Genomic DNA, 20318 nt, shown 5'->3' on the forward strand with positions numbered 1-20318 from the left:
TGTACATAGGGGCAGTATTATAGTAGTTATATTCTTGTACATAGGGGCAGTATTATAGTAGTTGTATTCTTGTACATAGGGGCAGTATTATAGTAGTTGTATTCTTGTACATAGGGGTCAGTATTATAGTAGTTATATTCTTGTACATAGGAGCAGTATTATAGTAGTTATATTCTTGTACATAGGGGCAGTATTATAGTAGTTATATTCTTGTACATAGGGGCAGTATTATAGTAGTTATATTCTTGTACATAGGGGCAGTATTATAGTAGTTATATTCTTGTACATAGGGGTCAGTATTATAGTAGTTATATTCTTGTACATAGGAGCAGTAGTATAGTAGTTATATTCTTGTACATAGGGGCAGTATTATAGTAGTTATATTCTTATATATAGGGGCATTATTATAGTAGTTATATTCTTGTACATAGGGGCAGTATTATAGTAGTTATATTCTGGTACATAGGGGCAGTATTATAGTAGTTATATTCTTGTACATAGGAGCAGTATTATAGTAGTTATATTCTTGTACATAGGGGCAGTATTATAGTAGTTATATTCCTGTACATAGTGGCAGTATTATAGGAGTTATATTCTGGTACATAGGGGCAGTATTATAGTAGTTATATTCTTTACATAGGGGCCAGTATTATAGTAGTTATATTCTTGTACATAGGAGCAGTATTATAGTAGTTATATTGTTGTACATAGGGAGCAGTATTATAGTAGTTATATTCTTGTACATAGGAGCAGTATTATAGTAGTTATATTCCTGTACATAGTGGCAGTATTATAGGAGTTATATTCTGGTACATAGGGGCAGTATTATAGTAGTTATATTCTTTACATAGGGGCCAGTATTATAGTAGTTATATTCTTGTACATAGGAGCAGTATTATAGTAGTTATATTGTTGTACATAGGGAGCAGTATTATAGTAGTTATATTCTTGTACATAGGAGCAGTATTATAGTAGTGATATTCGTGTACATAGGGGCAGTATTATAGTAGCTATATTCTTGTACACAGGAGCAGTATTATAGTAGTTATATTCTTGTACATAGTGGCAGTATTATAGTAGTTATATTCTGGTACATAGGGGCAGTATTATAGTAGTTATATTCTTCTACATAGGGGCCATTATTATAGTAGTTATATTCTTGTACATAGGAGCAGTATTATAGTAGTTATATTGTTGTACATAGGGAGCAGTATTATAGTAGTTATATTCTTGTACATAGGGGAAATATTATGGTAGTTATATTCTTGTACATATCAGCAGTATTATAGTAGTTATCTTCCTGTACATAGGGGCAGTATTATAGTAGTTATATTCTGGTACATAGGGGCCGTATTATAGTAGTTATATTCTTGTACATAGGGGCAGTATTATAATAGTTAAATTCTTGTACATAGGAGCAGTATTATAATAGTTATATTCTTGTACATAGGGGCAGTATTATAATAGTTAAATTCTTGTACATAGGAGCAGTATTATAGTAGTTATGTTCTTGTACATAGGGGCAGTATTATAGTAGTTATATTCTTGTACATAGGGGCAGTATTATAGTAGTTATATTCTGGTACATAGGGGCCGTATTATAGTAGTTATATTCTTGTACATAGGGGCCAGTATTATAGTAGTTATATTCTTGTACATAGGAGCAGTATTATAGTAGTTATATTCTTGTACATAGGGGCCAGTATTATAGTAGTTATATTCTTGTACATAGGGGCAGTATTAGAGTAGTTATATTCTTGTACATAGGGGTCAGTATTATAGTAGTTATATTCTTGTACATAGGAGCAGTATTATAGTAGTTATGTTATTGTACATAGGGGTCAGTATTATAGTAGTTATATTCTTGTATATAGGGGCAGTATTATAGTAGTTATATTCTTGTACATAGTGGCAGTATTATAGTAGTTATATTCTGGTACATAGGGGCAGTATTATAGTAGTTATATTCTTGTACATAGGGGCAGTATTATAGTAGTTATATTCTTGTACATAGGGGTCAGTATTATAGTAGTTATATTCTTGTACATAGGGGCAGTATTATAGTAGTTATATTCTTATATATAGGGGCAGTATTATAGTAGTTATATTCTTGTACATAGGGGCAGTATTATAGTAGTTATATTCTTGTACATAGGGGTCAGTATTATAGTAGTTATATTCTTGTACATAGGAGCAGTATTATAGTAGTTATATTCTTGTACATAGTGGCAGTATTATAGTAGTTATATTCTGGTACATAGGGGCAGTATTATAGTAGTTATATTCTTGTACATAGGGGCCAGTATTATAGTAGTTATATTCTTGTACATAGGGGCAGTATTATAGTAGTTATATTCTTGTACATAGGGGTCAGTATTATAGTAGTTATATTCTTGTACATAGGAGCAGTATTATAGTAATGTTATTGTACATAGGGGCAGTATTATAGTAGTTATATTCTTATATATAGGGGCAGTATTATAGTAGTTATATTCTTGTACATAGGGGCAGTATTATAGTAGTTATATTCTTGTACATAGGGGTCAGTATTATAGTAGTTATATTCTTGTACATAGGAGCAGTATTATAGTAGTGATATTCGTGTACATAGGGGCAGTATTATAGTAGCTATATTCTTGTACACAGGAGCAGTATTATAGTAGTTATATTCTTGTACATAGTGGCAGTATTATAGTAGTTATATTCTGGTACATAGGGGCAGTATTATAGTAGTTATATTCTTGTACATAGGGGCCATTATTATAGTAGTTATATTCTTGTACATAGGAGCAGTATTATAGTAGTTATATTGTTGTACATAGGGACAGTATTATAGTAGTTATATTCTTGTACATAGGGGCAATATTATGGTAGTTATATTCTTGTACATATCAGCAGTATTATAGTAGTTATCTTCCTGTACATAGGGGGCAGTATTATAATAGTTATATTCTTGTACATAGGGGCAGTATTATAATAGTTATATTCTTGTACATAGGAGCAGTATTATAGTAGTTATATTGTTGTACATAGGGAGCAGTATTATGGTAGTTATATTCTTGTACATATCAGACGTATTATAGTAGTTATCTTCCTGTACATAGGGGGCAGTATTATAATAGTTATATTCTTGTACATAGGGGCCTGTATTATAGTAGTTATATTCTTGTACATGGGAGCAGTATTATAGTAGTTATATTCTTGTACATAGGGGCAGTAATATAGTAGTTATATTCTTGTACATAGGGGCAGTATTATAGTAGTTATATTCCGGTACATAAGGGCAGTATTATAGTAGTTATATTCTTGTACATAGGGGCCTGTATTATAGTAGTTATATTCTTGTACATAGGAGCAGTATTATAGTAGTTATATTCTTGTACATAGGGCCTGTATTATAGTAGTTATATTCTTGTACATAGGAGCAGTATTATAGTAGTTATATTCTTGTACATAGGGGCAGTAATATAGTAGTTATATTCTTGTACATAGGGGCAGTATTATAGTAGTTATATTCCGGTACATAGGGGCAGTATTATAGTAGTTATATTCTTGTACATAGGGGCAGTATTATAGTAGTTATATTCTTGTACATAGGAGCAGTATTATAGTAGTTATATTCTTGCACATAGGAGCAGTATTATTGTAGTTATATTCTTGTACATAGGGAGCAGTATTATAGTAGTTATATTCTTGTACATAGGGAGCAGTATTATAGTAGTTATATTCTTGTACTTAGGGGCAGTATTATAGTAGTTATATTCTTGTACATAGGAGCAGTATTATAGTAGTTATATTCTTGTACATAGGAGCAGTATTATAGTAGTTATATTCTTGCACATAGGAGCAGTATTATAGTAGTTATATTCTTGTACATAGGGAGCAGTATTATAGTAGTTATATTCTTGTACATAGGGAGCAGTATTATAGTAGTTATAGTCTTGTACATAGGAGCAGTATTATAGTAGTTATATTCTTGTACATAGGGCCAGTATTATAGTAGTTATATTCTTGTACATAGAGGCAGTATTATAGTAGTTATATTCTTGTACATAGGATCAGTATTATAGTAGTTATATTCTTGTACATAGGAGCAGTATTATAGTAGTTATATTCTTGTACATAGAGGCAGTATTATAGTAGTTATATTCTTGCACATAGGAGCAGTATTATAGTAGTTATGTTCTTGTACATAGGGGCAGTATTATAGTAGTTATATTCTTGCACATAGGAGCAGTATTATAGTAGTTATATTCTTGTATATAGGAGCAGTATTATAGTAGTTATATTCTTGTATATAGAGGGCAGTATTATAGTAGTTATATTCTTGTACATAGGAGCAGTATTATAGTTATATTCTTGTACATAGGGGCAGTATTATAGTAGTTATATTCTTGTACATAGAGGGCAGTATTATAGTAGTTATATTCTTGTACATAGGGGGCAGTATTATAGTAGTTATATTCTTGTACATAGGAGCAGTATTATAGTAGTTATATTCTTGCACATAGGAGCAGTATTATAGTAGTTATATTCTTGTATATAGGGGCAGTATTATAGTAGTTATATTCCGGTACATAAGGGCAGTATTATAGTAGTTATATTCTTGCACATAGGGGGCAGTATTATAGTAGTTATATTCTTGCACATAGGGGGCAGTATTATAGTAGTTATATTCTTGCACATAGGAGCAGTCTTATAGTAGTTACGTTCTTTGAACATACTGTAGGGGGCAGTATTTTAGCAGTTCTCTTTTTCTTCCTTGTAGAATCAGCTGGAAGCTTCGGGACTTGGAGTGTTACAGTCCCTCTGGATTTATGTCACCACCAGCACTGCTGGATTTTCGGGGAGTGAGCTGCCTCTGGTTCTGTATATATTGGGGAACATCACCAGTAATGTAATGGAGGCTAACCTCCAGCTCAGCGTAGATACAGTAAATGTGAGTATGATGCTTCTCTGCCATGATGTGTGATTGACGACATATGTTTTGCACTATTTAGCGGCACAGTGCAGTATGGCAGGCACTGTTATATGGGTACAGTTAGATTCTTATCTCTTGCTTATGGTGTCACGTTATGGGCCTCTCCAGAGCCATTATTTCTCTCCAGTTGCCCCCATTCCTCATCACACGACTTCTTGCTGGTTGTATCTTACAGACTGAAGCTGACGTATGTTTTGTATTTTTTCTCTGGTAGAAAGTTCTCCGCATTGACGACCAGCTGATGAGTGACATGTCCTTGGATCCTTTGCTCAGCTTGGAGGAAAGCCTTGGTCCTCATCTTCTTTGGTGTCTTGAGATGCTTCTCCCCGTCATGTCTTTCCCCTCTGAGCCTTTCAGCTTCTTTTACAAGCACTTAGACCTCCAGTACACCTCCACGTCTTGTGATTCTCTGGATGATAACAGCATAGTGCACCTTGATGCCACCACCACCTCCATCTCCTTACCTGGAGACTACTTCTCCGACTGTGAAGTGAGCTTAGTCTCCATAACCCTCAGTCCCGAGAACATAACATTCCCCAGTCAGTACGTCGATGGTGGGACGAGTCTCATGTATTACTTGGCCAGCGACATAAGAACAAATGTTGTGATGCTGAACAATTGGAGTTATCACGAGGTTAATGTGAATATGAGCTTCACGTGTAGGCCCAGAACCTGTGATCAGACTGCTGTTTGCGTGTTCTGGGATTTCACTCTGGAAATGTGGTCATCAGAGGGATGCGTCACCCAAGTCACCGATGGCATCACCCAATGTATCTGTAATCATCTGACTTCTTTTGCCGTCTTGATGATGGACTCTGAATCTGACGATAGCTACAATGACGCCATATTGAGCTGCATAACAAAGGTTGGACTTTGCCTCTCCTGTGCGTCTCTTCTTCTTTGCATCACAATACAAATCATCCTCCTGAGAAAATCCAAAAACTCGGCCGTGTACAGACACGTCTCCATCCTTCACATTTCCACTTTTCTCCTGATTTTCAATATCTCTTTTTTAGCATCTGACCTCATAAAGCCGGACATCCAGGATCAGCTCTGTGTAGCCTTCACCTTCAGCTCCCATTTCTCCCTGTTGGGTTTCTTCTGCTGGACCTTGGTGCAGGGTATATTCTTGGTATGTCGATTAGTTTTTGTATTTCACCATGTTACAAAGACAGAATTCCTGGTCCTCTCCATCGTTCTGGGATATGCCTGCCCTTTGGTCATCTCCTTGGGAACCTTCCTGGTGTATTTCCCACATCAATACAGGATGAACGAGACCTGCTGGCTGGATAAAAGCTCTGGAGCTTCCATGGCCTTCAGTGTCCCGACCGTGATTATTATTGTTGTAAATTTCCTCATTCTCATCCTCGTGATTCATAAACTTCTCCGACCATCAATCTCTGAAGGAAACAGGGAAGATGAAGAGGTGGTGAAGAAGTTGGCAAAAGCTGTTCTCTTCTGTACACCCCAGTTTGGATTGACCTGGGCAATTGGGATTCCCATGTTTGCTGGCCAAAAAGACCTATATTTACAGTACCTGTTTGTGCTTCTCAACCCTCTCCAGGTAACATGTCTAGATCTACTCCTCGTAACATGTCAAGACCCTGTCCACATAAAATGTCTAGATCCTCTCCAGGTAACATATCAAGATCGCCTCCATGTAGCATGCTTAGATCCTCCCCAGGTAATGTGTATAGACCCTCTCCAGGTTACATGTCTACATTGTCTCCTAGTAACAAGTCAAGATCCTCTCCAGTTAGTGTTTCTAGATCTTCTCCATGTAACTTGTTTAGACTCTCTCCAGGTAACATGTCTAGATCATCTTCTAGTATTGTGTCCAGATAATTTCCAAGGCACATCAATAGATCCTCTCGAGGTAATGGGTAGATCCTCTCTATGTCACATGCTTTGATTCTGTGCATGTGACATGTCTAGATCGTCTTCTAGTAACATATCAAGATTCTCTTCAAATAATGTTTCTAGGTCAGCTCCAGGTAACGTGACTAAATCTTCTTCCAGTAACATGTATAGATCTTCTCCAGGTAATACATGTGTAGATCCCCTCCAGGTAACATGTCTGGATCCTCTCCTAGTAACCTATTTAGATGATCTCCAGATAACGTTTGTAGATCCTCTCCAGGTAATGTGTCTAGATCTTCTAGAGGTAACATGCATACAGTATATCCTCTCCAGGTAATGTATCTAGATCTTCTGCAGGTAACATGTATACAGTAGATCCTTTCTAGCTAACTTGTGTAGATCCTCTCCAGGTAACCAGTCTAGATCCTCTCCAGGTAACCAGTCTAGATTCTCTAGAGATGTTTCCTCTCCAGGTACTGTAGTGTGTCTAGATCCTCTCCAGATAACGTGTCTATATACTCTCCTGGTAGCTTGTATACAGTGGATCCTCTCCAGTTAACCTGTCTAAATCCTCTCCAGATAACACAGGTCAACAAAAAAATTTTTTTTTCTGGTGTCCAAAATATTTTTATGAATTTGGGGTATTTTTGGGGTGCTGATTCTGATTATGTCATCAGTTTTGCCAGATTGGCTCAAGTTTTTGAGATTTTTGGTATCTTATTTATAGCACTTGTTGGTAAATGCGACGCATCATCTCATTAATTTCTTTGGATTAGTACTTGAACTGAGCAGTTCTCAATATAGTTTTGTAACAGACTCATTCTGTTACATTTGTGGTGAATACACACTGCCAAAACATAGAAGAAACATAACAGACTTCGTAAGAAAAGTGTATTTTGCCTATTTTGGGGTTATGCTTGGGGACCAAGACAAGTTTTGGGCACCACACATAGTGTGCAAAGCATGTATCGAATTATTACGAAAATGGAGCAAAGGACAAAGAAAAAGCTTCAAATTTGGTGTTCCAATGGTGTGGAGAGAGCCAAAAAATCATCATGATGACTGTTATTTATGGTAACCACAGGTACAGGCACATCTTCACAATGAGGGACAGGCCTTCTTGCAGATTCCATGTTACTCCCATTTTCGTTTCTTATGCTTATTGAATCCTTGCACTTGCACTGCACAGAAATAACAGTCATCATGATGATTTTTTGGCTCTCTCCACACCATTGGAACACCAAATTTGAAGCTTTTTCTTTGTCCTTTGCTCCATTTTCGTAATAATTCGATACATGCTTTGCACACTATGTGTGGTGCCCAAAACTTGTCTTGGTCCCCAAGCATAACCCCAAAATAGGCAAAATACACTTTTTTTACGAAGTCTGTTATGTTTCTTCTATGTTTTGGCAGTGTGTATTCACCACAAATGTAACAGAATGAGTCTGGATCGTTAAGACAACTTCTTCTTGATGAGTTCATGCTTTTCACTGGAAAACAGACAACAACATAAAGTTAGTGCAAAAATCAAGCTATGAACAAACTTTTAGAACACTAATTAACACAAAACTATATTGAGAACTGCTCAGTTCAAGTACTAATCCAAAGAAATTAATGAGATGATGCGTCGCATTTACCAACAAGTGCTATAAATAAGATACCAAAAACTTGAGCCAATCTGGCAAAACTGATGACATATTCAGAATCAGCACCCCAAAAATACCCCAAATTCGATGAAATATCTTTGGCACCAAAAATGCTGTTGACCAGTGTAATGTTTCCTTTCCAGGCAAGTATATGTGTATAGTAGATCCTTTCCAGGTAACCTTTCTAGGTCCTCTATAGATAATGTTTTCTCTCCAGGATCAGTAGCGTGCTTCGATCTTCTCCCAGTAATATGTATACAGTGGATCATATTCAGGTAACTTGTCTAGATCCTCTCCATATAATGTTTCTAGATCCTCTCCAGGTAACATTTCAAGGCCAGCTATAGGTAACATATAGAAGACCTAGATCCTTCCCAGGTAACATATATAGATCCTCTCTAAGTAACCAGTCTAGATCCTCTTCAGGTAACCAGTCTAGATCCTCTACAGATAATATTTCCTCTCCTGCTCCTGTAGTGTGTCTAGATCCTCTCCAGGTAACGTGTATATCCTCTCCAGAAAATGTTTATTTTCCAGGTAACATATATACAGTAGATCCTTTCCGGGTAACCTGTCTAGATTCTATCCAGGTAACCACTCTAGATCCTCTACAGATAATGTTTCCTCTCTAGGTATTGTCGTGTTTCTAGATCTTCTACTGGTAGCATGTATACATTAGATCCTCTCCCGGTAACCTGTCTAGATTCTCTCCAGGTAACTATCTAGATCCTCTCCAGATAACATGTCTAGATCTTCTCATGTTTGCATGTATACAGTAGATCCTCTCCAGGTGCTGTAGTGTCTAGGTCCGCTGCAGGTAATGTGTGTAGAAGTAGCTCCTTCATACAGTCGGACTATTCCTACCATCACCACGGGGTGAAGCAGCTGAGTTAATCTCATCTGAAGACCATGTTTGAAGTTGCATAGTGTAAATCAGAAGACCACCCTTGTAATGTGGACAGGGGTGGGGGTCTCTGGCTGCATTAGTAGAGCTGTACAAGTAACAGTACTTAGCACAGATAAAGAATGCTATCTAAGCCTAGGTTATAGCAGCCACACTCTGCACATGTCCTGACCATATCATGATTTCATCCCTCAGGGCTTCTTCATTCTGCTGTTTGCATGTCTCCTGGATAAAAAGGTGAGAAGCGAAACCTCAGTCATCTGCTCTATCGGATGCAAACGATTGTAATCACCTCACACCGGATAGAAGTTATTTCTAACATTGTAACATTGATAAAAGTAAACATTGTTAATGGGCAGTGATGTATTCAGCACAGGGTCCCTGGTGGGCAGTGATGTATTCAGCACAGGGTCCCTGGTGGGCAGTGATGTATTCAGCACAGGGTCCCTGGTGGGCAGTGATGTATTCAGCACAGGGTCCCTGGTGGGCAGTGATGTATTCAGCACAGGGTCCCTGGTGGGCAGTGATGTATTCAGCACAGGGTCCATGGTGGGCAGTGATGTATTCAGCACAGGGTCCGTGGTGGGCAGTGATGTATTCAGCACAGGGTCCCTGGTGGGCAGTGATGTATTCAGCACAGGGTCCGTGGTGGGCAGTGATGTATTCAGCACAGGGTCCCTGGTGGGCAGTGATGTATTCAGCACAGGGTCCCTGGTGGGCAGTGATGTATTCAGCACAGGGTCCCTGGTGGGCAGTGATGTATTCAGCACAGGGTCCCTGGTGGGCAGTGATGTATTCAGCACAGGGTCCCTGGTGGGCAGTGATGTATTCAGCACAGGGTCCCTGGTGGGCAGTGATGTATTCAACACAGGGTCCCTGGTGGGCAGTGATGTATTCAACACAGGGTCCCTGGTGGGCAGTGATGTATTCAGCACAGGGTCCCTGGTGGGCAGTGATGTATTCAGCACAGGGTCCCTGGTGGGCAGTGATGTATTCAGCACAGGGTCCCTGGTGGGCAGTGATGTATTCAGCACAGGGTCCCTGGTGGGCAGTGATGTATTCAGCACAGGGTCCCTGGTGGGCAGTGATGTATTCAACACAGGGTCCCTGGTGGGCAGTGATGTATTCAACACAGGGTCCCTGGTGGGCAGTGATGTATTCAGCACAGGGTCCCTGGTGGGCAGTGATGTATTCAACACAGGGTCCCTGGTGGGCAGTGATGTATTCAACACAGGGTCCCTGGTGGGCAGTGATGTATTCAACACAGGGTCCCTGGTGGGCAGTGATGTATTCAGCACAGGGTCCCTGGTGGGCAGTGATGTATTCAGCACAGGGTCCCTGGTGGGCAGTGATGTATTCAACACAGGGTCCGTGGTGGGCAGTGATGTATTCAGCACAGGGTCCCTGGTGGGCAGTGATGTATTCAACACAGGGTCCCTGGTGGGCAGTGATGTATTCAACACAGGGTCCGTGGTGGGCAGTGATGTATTCAACACAGGGTCCCTGGTGGGCAGTGATGTATTCAACACAGGGTCCGTGGTGGGCAGTGATGTATTCAGCACAGGGTCCCTGGTGGGCAGTGATGTATTCAACACAGGGTCCGTGGTGGGCAGTGATGTATTCAACACAGGGTCCCTGGTGGGCAGTGATGTATTCAACACAGGGTCCCTGGTGGGCAGTGATGTATTCAACACAGGGTCCGTGGTGGGCAGTGATGTATTCAACACAGGGTCCCTGGTGGGCAGTGATGTATTCAGCACAGGGTCCCTGGTGGGCAGTGATGTATTCAGCACAGGGTCCCTGGTGGGCAGTGATGTATTCAGCACAGGGTCCCTGGTGGGCAGTGATGTATTCAGCACAGGGTCCCTGGTGGGCAGTGATGTATTCAGCACAGGGTCCCTGGTGGGCAGTGATGTATTCAGCACAGGGTCCCTGGTGGGCAGTGATGTATTCAGCACAGGGTCCCTGGTGGGCAGTGATGTATTCAGCACAGGGTCCCTGGTGGGCAGTGATGTATTCAGCACAGGGTCCGTGGTGGGCAGTGATGTATTCAACACAGGGTCCCTGGTGGGCAGTGATGTATTCAACACAGGGTCCCTGGTGGGCAGTGATGTATTCAACACAGGGTCCGTGGTGGGCAGTGATGTATTCAGCACAGGGTCCCTGGTGGGCAGTGATGTATTCAGCACAGGGTCCCTGGTGGGCAGTGATGTATTCAGCACAGGGTCCCTGGTGGGCAGTGATGTATTCAACACAGGGTCCCTGGTGGGCAGTGATGTATTCAACACAGGGTCCGTGGTGGGCAGTGATGTATTCAGCACAGGGTCCCTGGTGGGCAGTGATGTATTCAGCACAGGGTCCCTGGTGGGCAGTGATGTATTCAGCACAGGGTCCCTGGTGGGCAGTGATGTATTCAACACAGGGTCCCTGGTGGGCAGTGATGTATTCAGCACAGGGTCCCTGGTGGGCAGTGATGTATTCAGCACAGGGTCCCTGGTGGGCAGTGATGTATTCAACACAGGGTCCGTGGTGGGCAGTGATGTATTCAACACAGGGTCCCTGGTGGGCAGTGATGTATTCAACATAGGGTCCGTGGTGGGCAGTGATGTATTCAACACAGGGTCCCTGGTGGGCAGTGATGTATTCAACACAGGGTCCCTGGTGGGCAGTGATGTATTCAGCACAGGGTCCCTGGTGGGCAGTGATGTATTCAGCGCAGGGTCCCTGGTGGGCAGTGATGTATTCAGCACAGGGTCCCTGGTGGGCAGTGATGTATTCAACACAGGGTCCGTGGTGGGCAGTGATGTATTCAGCACAGGGTCCCTGGTGGGTAGTGATGTATTCAGCACAGGGTCCGTGGTGGGCAGTGATGTATTCAGCACAGGGTCCCTGGTGGGCAGTGATGTATTCAACACAGGGTCCGTGGTGGGCAGTGATGTATTCAGCACAGGGTCCCTGGTGGGCAGTGATGTATTCAGCACAGGGTCCCTGGTGGGCAGTGATGTATTCAACACAGGGTCCCTGGTGGGCAGTGATGTATTCAACACAGGGTCCCTGGTGGGCAGTGATGTATTCAACACAGGGTCCCTGGTGGGCAGTGATGTATTCAGCACAGGGTCCCTGGTGGGCAGTGATGTATTCAACACAGGGTCCGTGGTGGGCAGTGATGTATTCAGCACAGGGTCCCTGGTGGGCAGTGATGTATTCAGCACAGGGTCCCTGGTGGGCAGTGATGTATTCAGCACAGGGTCCCTGGTGGGCAGTGATGTATTCAACACAGGGTCCCTGGTGGGTAGTGATGTATTCAGCACAGGGTCCCTGGTGGGCAGTGATGTATTCAGCACAGGGTCCCTGGTGGGCAGTGATGTATTCAACACAGGGTCCCTGGTGGGTAGTGATGTACTCAGCACAGGGTCCCTGGTGGGCAGTGATGTATTCAGCACAGGGTCCCTGGTGGGCAGTGATGTATTCAGCACAGGGTCCCTGGTGGGCAGTGATGTATTCAGCACAGGGTCCCTGGTGGGCAGTGATGTATTCAGCACAGGGTCCCTGGTGGGCAGTGATGTATTCAACACAGGGTCCGTGGTGGGCAGTGATGTATTCAGCACAGGGTCCCTGGTGGGCAGTGATGTATTCAGCACAGGGTCCCTGGTGGGCAGTGATGTATTCAGCACAGGGTCCCTGGTGGGCAGTGATGTATTCAACACAGGGTCCCTGGTGGGTAGTGATGTATTCAGCACAGGGTCCCTGGTGGGCAGTGATGTATTCAGCACAGGGTCCCTGGTGGGCAGTGATGTATTCAGCACAGGGTCCCTGGTGGGCAGTGATGTATTCAGCACAGGGTCCCTGGTGGGCAGTGATGTATTCAGCACAGGGTCCCTGGTGGGCAGTGATGTATTCAGCACAGGGTCCGTGGTGGGCAGTGATGTATTCAGCACAGGGTCCCTGGTGGGCAGTGATGTATTCAGCACAGGGTCCGTGGTGGGCAGTGATGTATTCAGCACAGGGTCCCTGGTGGGCAGTGATGTATTCAGCACAGGGTCCCTGGTGGGCAGTGATGTATTCAGCACAGGGTCCCTGGTGGGCAGTGATGTATTCAGCACAGGGTCCCTGGTGGGCAGTGATGTATTCAGCACAGGGTCCCTGGTGGGCAGTGATGTATTCAGCACAGGGTCCCTGGTGGGCAGTGATGTATTCAACACAGGGTCCCTGGTGGGCAGTGATGTATTCAACACAGGGTCCCTGGTGGGCAGTGATGTATTCAGCACAGGGTCCCTGGTGGGCAGTGATGTATTCAGCACAGGGTCCCTGGTGGGTAGTGATGTATTCAGCACAGGGTCCCTGGTGGGCAGTGATGTATTCAGCACAGGGTCCCTGGTGGGCAGTGATGTATTCAGCACAGGGTCCCTGGTGGGCAGTGATGTATTCAGCACAGGGTCCCTGGTGGGCAGTGATGTATTCAGCACAGGGTCCCTGGTGGGCAGTGATGTATTCAACACAGGGTCCCTGGTGGGTAGTGATGTATTCAGCACAGGGTCCCTGGTGGGCAGTGATGTATTCATCACATGGTCCCTGGTGGGCAGTGATGTATTCAGCACAGGGTCCCTGGTGGGCAGTGATGTATTCAGCACAGGGTCCCTGGTGGGCAGTGATGTATTCAACACAGGGTCCGTGGTGGGCAGTGATGTATTCAACACAGGGTCCGTGGTGGGCAGTGATGTATTCAGCACAGGGTCCCTGGTGGGCAGTGATGTATTCAGCACAGGGTCCGTGGTGGGCAGTGATGTATTCAGCACAGGGTCCCTGGTGGGCAGTGATGTATTCAACACAGGGTCCATGGTGGGCAGTGATGTATTCAGCACAGGGTCCGTGGTGGGCAGTGATGTATTTAGCACAGGGTCCCTGGTGGGCAGTGATGTATTCAGCACAGGGTCCCTGGTGGGCAGTGATGTATTCAACACAGGGTCCGTGGTGGGCAGTGATGTATTCAACACAGGGTCCCTGGTGGGCAGTGATGTATTCAGCACAGGGTCCCTGGTGGGCAGTGATGTATTCAACACAGGGTCCGTGGTGGGCAGTGATGTATTCAACACAGGGTCCCTGGTGGGCAGTGATGTATTCAGCACAGGGTCCCTGGTGGGCAGTGATGTATTCAGCACAGGGTCCCTGGTGGGCAGTGATGTATTCAACACAGGGTCCATGGTGGGCAGTGATGTATTCATCACATGGTCCCTGGTGGGCAGTGATGTATTCAGCACAGGGTCCCTGGTGGGCAGTGATGTATTCAGCACAGGGTCCCTGGTGGGCAGTGATGTATTCAACACAGGGTCCGTGGTGGGCAGTGATGTATTCAACACAGGGTCCGTGGTGGGCAGTGATGTATTCAGCACAGGGTCCCTGGTGGGCAGTGATGTATTCAGCACAGGGTCCGTGGTGGGCAGTGATGTATTCAGCACAGGGTCCCTGGTGGGCAGTGATGTATTCAACACAGGGTCCATGGTGGGCAGTGATGTATTCAGCACAGGGTCCGTGGTGGGCAGTGATGTATTTAGCACAGGGTCCCTGGTGGGCAGTGATGTATTCAGCACAGGGTCCCTGGTGGGCAGTGATGTATTCAACACAGGGTCCGTGGTGGGCAGTGATGTATTCAACACAGGGTCCCTGGTGGGCAGTGATGTATTCAGCACAGGGTCCCTGGTGGGCAGTGATGTATTCAACACAGGGTCCGTGGTGGGCAGTGATGTATTCAACACAGGGTCCCTGGTGGGCAGTGATGTATTCAGCACAGGGTCCCTGGTGGGCAGTGATGTATTCAGCACAGGGTCCCTGGTGGGCAGTGATGTATTCAACACAGGGTCCATGGTGGGCAGTGATGTATTCAGCACAGGGTCCCTGGTGGGCAGTGATGTATTCAGCACAGGGTCCCTGGTGGGCAGTGATGTATTCAACACAGGGTCCGTGGTGGGCAGTGATGTATTCATCACATGGTCCCTGGTGGGCAGTGATGTATTCAGCACAGGGTCCGTGGTGGGCAGTGATGTATTCAGCACAGGGTCCCTGGTGGGCAGTGATGTATTCAGCACAGGGTCCCTGGTGGGCAGTGATGTATTCAACACAGGGTCCGTGGTGGGCAGTGATGTATTCAACACAGGGTCCCTGGTGGGCAGTGATGTATTCAGCACAGGGTCCCTGGTGGGCAGTGATGTATTCAGCACAGGGTCCGTGGTGGGCAGTGATGTATTCAACACAGGGTCCATGGTGGGCAGTGATGTATTCAGCACAGGGTCCCTGGTGGGCAGTGATGTATTCAACACAGGGTCCCTGGTGGGCAGTGATGTATTCAGCACAGGGTCCCTGGTGGGCAGTGATGTATTCAGCACAGGGTCCCTGGTGGGCAGTGATGTATTCAGCACAGGGTCCCTGGTGGGCAGTGATGTATTCAGCACAGGGTCCCTGGTGGGCAGTGATGTATTCAGCACAGGGTCCATGGTGGGCAGTGATGTATTCAGCACAGGGTCCCTGGTGGGCAGTGATGTATTCAGCACAGGGTCCGTGGTGGGCAGTGATGTATTCAGCACAGGGTCCCTGGTGGGCAGTGATGTATTCAGCACAGGGTCCCTGGTGGGCAGTGATGTATTCAGCACAGGGTCCGTGGTGGGCAGTGATGTATTCAGCACAGGGTCCGTGGTGGGCAGTGATGTATTCAGCACAGGGTCCGTGGTGGGCAGTGATGTATTCAGCACAGGGTCCCTGGTGGGTAGTGATGTATTCAGCACAGGGTCCCTGGTGGGCAGTGATGTATTCAGCACAGGGTCCCTGGTGGGCAGTGATGTATTCAGCACAGGGTCCGTGGTGGGCAGTGATGTATTCAACACAGGGTCCCTGGTGGGCAGTGATGCATTCAGCACAGGGTCCCTGGTGGGCAGTGATGCATTCAGCACAGGGTCCCTGGTGGGCAGTGATGTATTCAGCACAGGGTCCCTGGTGGGCAGTGATGTATTCAGCACAGGGTCCGTGGTGGGCAGTGATGTATTCAGCACAGGGTCCGTGGTGGGCAGTGATGTATTCAGCACAGGGTCCCTGGTGGGCAGTGATGTATTCAGCACAGGGTCCCTGGTGGGCAGTGATGTATTCAGCACAGGGTCCCTGGTGGGCAGTGATGTATTCAGCACAGGGTCCCTGGTGGGTAGTGATGTATTCAGCACAGGGTCCCTGGTGGGCAGTGATGTATTCAGCACAGGGTCCGTGGTGGGCAGTGATGTATTCAGCACAGGGTCCCTGGTGGGCAGTGATGTATTCAACACAGGGTCCGTGGTGGGCAGTGATGTATTCAACACAGGGTCCGTGGTGGGCAGTGATGTATTCAACACAGGGTCCCTGGTGGGCAGTGATGTATTCAGCACAGGGTCCCTGGTGGGCAGTGATGTATTCAGCACAGGGTCCGTGGTGGGCAGTGATGTATTCAGCACAGGGTCCGTGGTGGGCAGTGATGTATTCAGCACAGGGTCCCTGGTGGGCAGTGATGTATTCAGCACAGGGTCCCTGGTGGGCAGTGATGTATTCAGCACAGGGTCCCTGGTGGGCAGTGATGTATTCAGCACAGGGTCCCTGGTGGGCAGTGATGTATTCAACACAGGGTCCGTGGTGGGCAGTGATGTATTCAGCACAGGGTCCCTGGTGGGCAGTGATGTATTCAGCACAGGGTCCCTGGTGGGCAGTGGCATATTCTGCACATGGTCCCTGGTGGGCAGTGATGTATTCAGCACAGGGTCCCTGGTGGGCAGTGATGTATTCAGCACAGGGTCCCTGGTGGGCAGTGATGTATTCAGCACAGGGTCCCTGGTGGGCAGTGGCATATTCTGCACATGGTCCCTGGTGGGCAGTGATGTATTCAGCACAGGGTCCCTGGTGGGCAGTGATGTATTCAGCACAGGGTCCCTGGTGGGCAGTGATGTATTCAGCACAGGGTCCCTGGTGGGCAGTGATGTATTCAGCACAGGGTCCCTGGTGGGCAGTGGCATATTCTGCACATGGTCCCTGGTGGGCAGTGATGTATTCAGCACAGGGTCCCTGGTGGGCAGTGATGTATTCAGCACATGGCACCTGGTGGACAGTGCTACATCTTGCACCTGATCCCTGGTGTACAATGGTTCATCCTGCATAAGATCCCTGGTGGACAGTGGTGCATTCTCCACTTGGTCTTTGCTGAGCAGTGATGTATTCAGCATTGGTGGGCAGTGGTACATCCTGCACGTGATCCCTCGTGGACAGTCATACATTCTCACATGATCCCTGGCGTGCTGTGGTAGATCCTGTACATGATCCCCTGGTGGACATTCGTACATCCCTCACATGATCCGTGGTGGACAGTCGTACATGCTCTACATGATCCTTGGTGGACAATGATACATCCTGCACATAATCCCTTGTGAAAAAATACATCCTGCACATGATCCCTGGTGGACAGTGATGAATTCATCCCTTGCTATAATTTAGCACTTAGTGATTAGCGGATTATTTACTACACAGATCACTGGTGTTCCTGATCCTGAGGTGAACAGAGAGATATTACACTGGACACAGGTGCAAAGCAAAAGAGGTGTATACTAATCCTGACTGTAGGGGGTGAATAGTTTTGCACTCAGTATTGTCTCTGTGGGCTCAGACTAAGGTCTCTTCACCAGATGTCCATGGCTTAGGACACATTTGTAACTGTATCTCCTGTGCTTTGTGTTGCAGGTGATGGATCTTCTAAAGAAGGATTTCCTGAGGAGAACAGTCACCGGCAGCTCAGTAAGAAATAATGAGAGAAGACATATCCAAACTATGGAACTAAATCTGCATATTCCAACAGAAGAGAGTTGCAGATACCGGGAGAGGAGAGGTGTAGATCCCGAGAGAGCTGCAGATACCAGGAGAGAAGAGCTGCAGATACCAGGAGAGGAGAGCTGTAGATCCCAGGAGAGCTGCAGATACCGGGAGAGGAGAGCTGTAGATACTGGGAGAGGAGAGCTGCTTATACCGGGAGAGGAGAGCTGCAGATACCGGGAGAGGAGAGCTGTAGATCCCAGGAGAGCTGCAGAAAATGGGAGAGGAGAGCTACTTATACCGGGAGAGGAGAGCTGCAGATACCAGGAGAGGAGAGCTGCAGATACCAGGAGAGGATAGCTGCAGATACCAGGAGAGAAGAGCTGCAGATACCAGGAGAGAAGAGCTGCAGATACCAGGAGAGGAGAGCTGTAGATCCCAGGAGAGATACAGATACCAGGAGAGGAGAGCTGCTTATACCAGGAGAGGAGAGCTGCAGATACCGGGAGAGGAGAGCTGTAGATACTGGGAGAGGAGAGCTGCTTATACTGGGAGAGGAGAGCTGCAGATACCGGGAGAGGAGAGCTGTAGATACCAGGAGAGGAGAAATGCAAATACTGGGAGAGGAGAGCTGTAGATACTGGGAGAGGAGAGCTGCAGATAGCGGGAGAGGAGAAATGCAGATACTGGGAGAGGAGAGCTGTAGATCCCAGGAGAGCTGCAGTTACCAGGAGAGAAGAGCTGCAGATACCGGGAGAGGAGAGCTGCAGATACTGGGAGAGGAGAGCTGCAGATACCAGGAGAGGAGAAATGCAGATACCAGGAGAGGAGAAATGCAGATACTGGGATAAGAGAGCCGTAGCTCCCAGGAGAGCTGCAGTTACCAGGAGAAGAGAGCTGCAGATACCGGGAGAGGAGAGCTGCAGAAAATGGGAGAGGAGAGCTACTTATACCGGGAGAGGAGAGCTGCAGATACCAGGAGAGGAGAGCTACAGATACTGGGAGAGGAGAGCTGCAGATACCGGGAGAGGAGAAATGCAGATACTGGGAGAAGAGAGCTGTAGATCCCAGGAGAGCTGCAGATACCGGGAGAGGAGAGCTGCAGATAATGGGAGAGGAGAGCTGCATGTACCGAGAGAGAAGAGCTGCAGATCTCTGGAGAGCTGCAGATCTCGGGCGGCAGGCATGGGTCCAGCTATAACATTTCCCAAGAACACAAAACCTAAGATAACACAAGAATGATAGAATTAATGAGGAGTGCCCAGGGGACTGAGATACATGAGGCTGTTTGTAGGATGCTTACAGTCAGTGTGATGCCTCATGAGTGGGATAATCCAGGACCGGCTCTGCTCCCTCTAGGCCAGGTGATCCACACAGCTAAGAATAGACCCTAGATAATTAGACCTAATTACCCGGGGTAGTTAATGGGTTTGTGGCAACATCCCTGGTGGTCTAGAGATATGAGGAGTTAGTATACCTGGGAGTCTGATGATACGGGGTTAATGTTAGTATCCCTGGTGGTCAGGAGTTGTGAAGTGTTTTTTCCTCTTTCACCAATCTTCTTCCCGCAGGCACAGTTTTGTTGTACAGAAACCAACTGGCTTTATTCATTGTCCCCAGGTCCAGCAATGTGTCTCTGCCGTCCCCCATCTTTATTAGTTATCTGAAGTGGTGGCGTCTCATGAACAGCGCTACAACCAGTCGCTGAGCTCAGCATCTCTGTATATGTAGACTGCACGAACTTAGTGATTGGCTGCAGCGATCTCAACATAATATACAGCCAAACAACAGAGACCAGGACTGTGGTGGAGGTACAGCCCTGGACCCGGGGAGAATGAGTAAGACTTAGGTTTGTTTGTTTTTTTACATCAGTGCCTATAGCAGATTGGTGAAAGAGGAAATTTCCCTTAATATCAGGATCCTTGGGGGTAAAGAGCAAAAAAGGGGTTAAGTGACAGGATCCCTGGTGGTATAGGACAGATTTAATGTATGTATCTCTGCAAGTATAGAACTAAAAGAGTTAGTGTCTTTATACCTGATGGTCTAGGACAGTGAGGGTCTCATGTAGCTATTCCTAGTATTCTAGGGCAATAAGGGTTCATGCCATGATCCTTGTAGT

At 45.9% G+C, this 20318-nt stretch overlaps 1 protein-coding gene across 1 annotated transcript; it reads left to right on the plus strand.

Annotated features, from left to right (window-relative positions):
- The first annotated feature begins 5549 nt into the window (after positions 1–5549).
- Positions 5550–18559, plus strand: LOC143804085 (adhesion G-protein coupled receptor F1-like). The gene is made up of 3 exons (XM_077281821.1): positions 5550–6545; positions 9587–9628; positions 18131–18559. The coding sequence occupies exons 1-3, from the start codon at positions 5550–5552 to the stop codon at positions 18557–18559; spliced, it is 1467 nt and encodes a 488-aa protein (XP_077137936.1).
- Positions 18560–20318: the final 1759 nt, after the last annotated feature.

The sequence above is a fragment of the Ranitomeya variabilis genome, chromosome 2, assembly GCF_051348905.1.
Source record: "Ranitomeya variabilis isolate aRanVar5 chromosome 2, aRanVar5.hap1, whole genome shotgun sequence".
NCBI classification, from domain to species: Eukaryota; Metazoa; Chordata; class Amphibia; order Anura; family Dendrobatidae; genus Ranitomeya; species Ranitomeya variabilis.

Bases quoted from the DNA above. Each gene is read 5' to 3' on its own strand.
- LOC143804085 (XM_077281821.1), top strand. From the start codon at position 5,550: ATGTATTACTTGGCCAGCGACATAAGAACAAATGTTGTGATGCTGAAC. The intron at 6,546-9,586 runs GTAACATGTCTA...TTCATCCCTCAG, and splicing joins TGCTTCTCAACCCTCTCCAG to GGCTTCTTCATTCTGCTGTT. The intron at 9,629-18,130 runs GTGAGAAGCGAA...TTTGTGTTGCAG, and splicing joins CATGTCTCCTGGATAAAAAG to GTGATGGATCTTCTAAAGAA.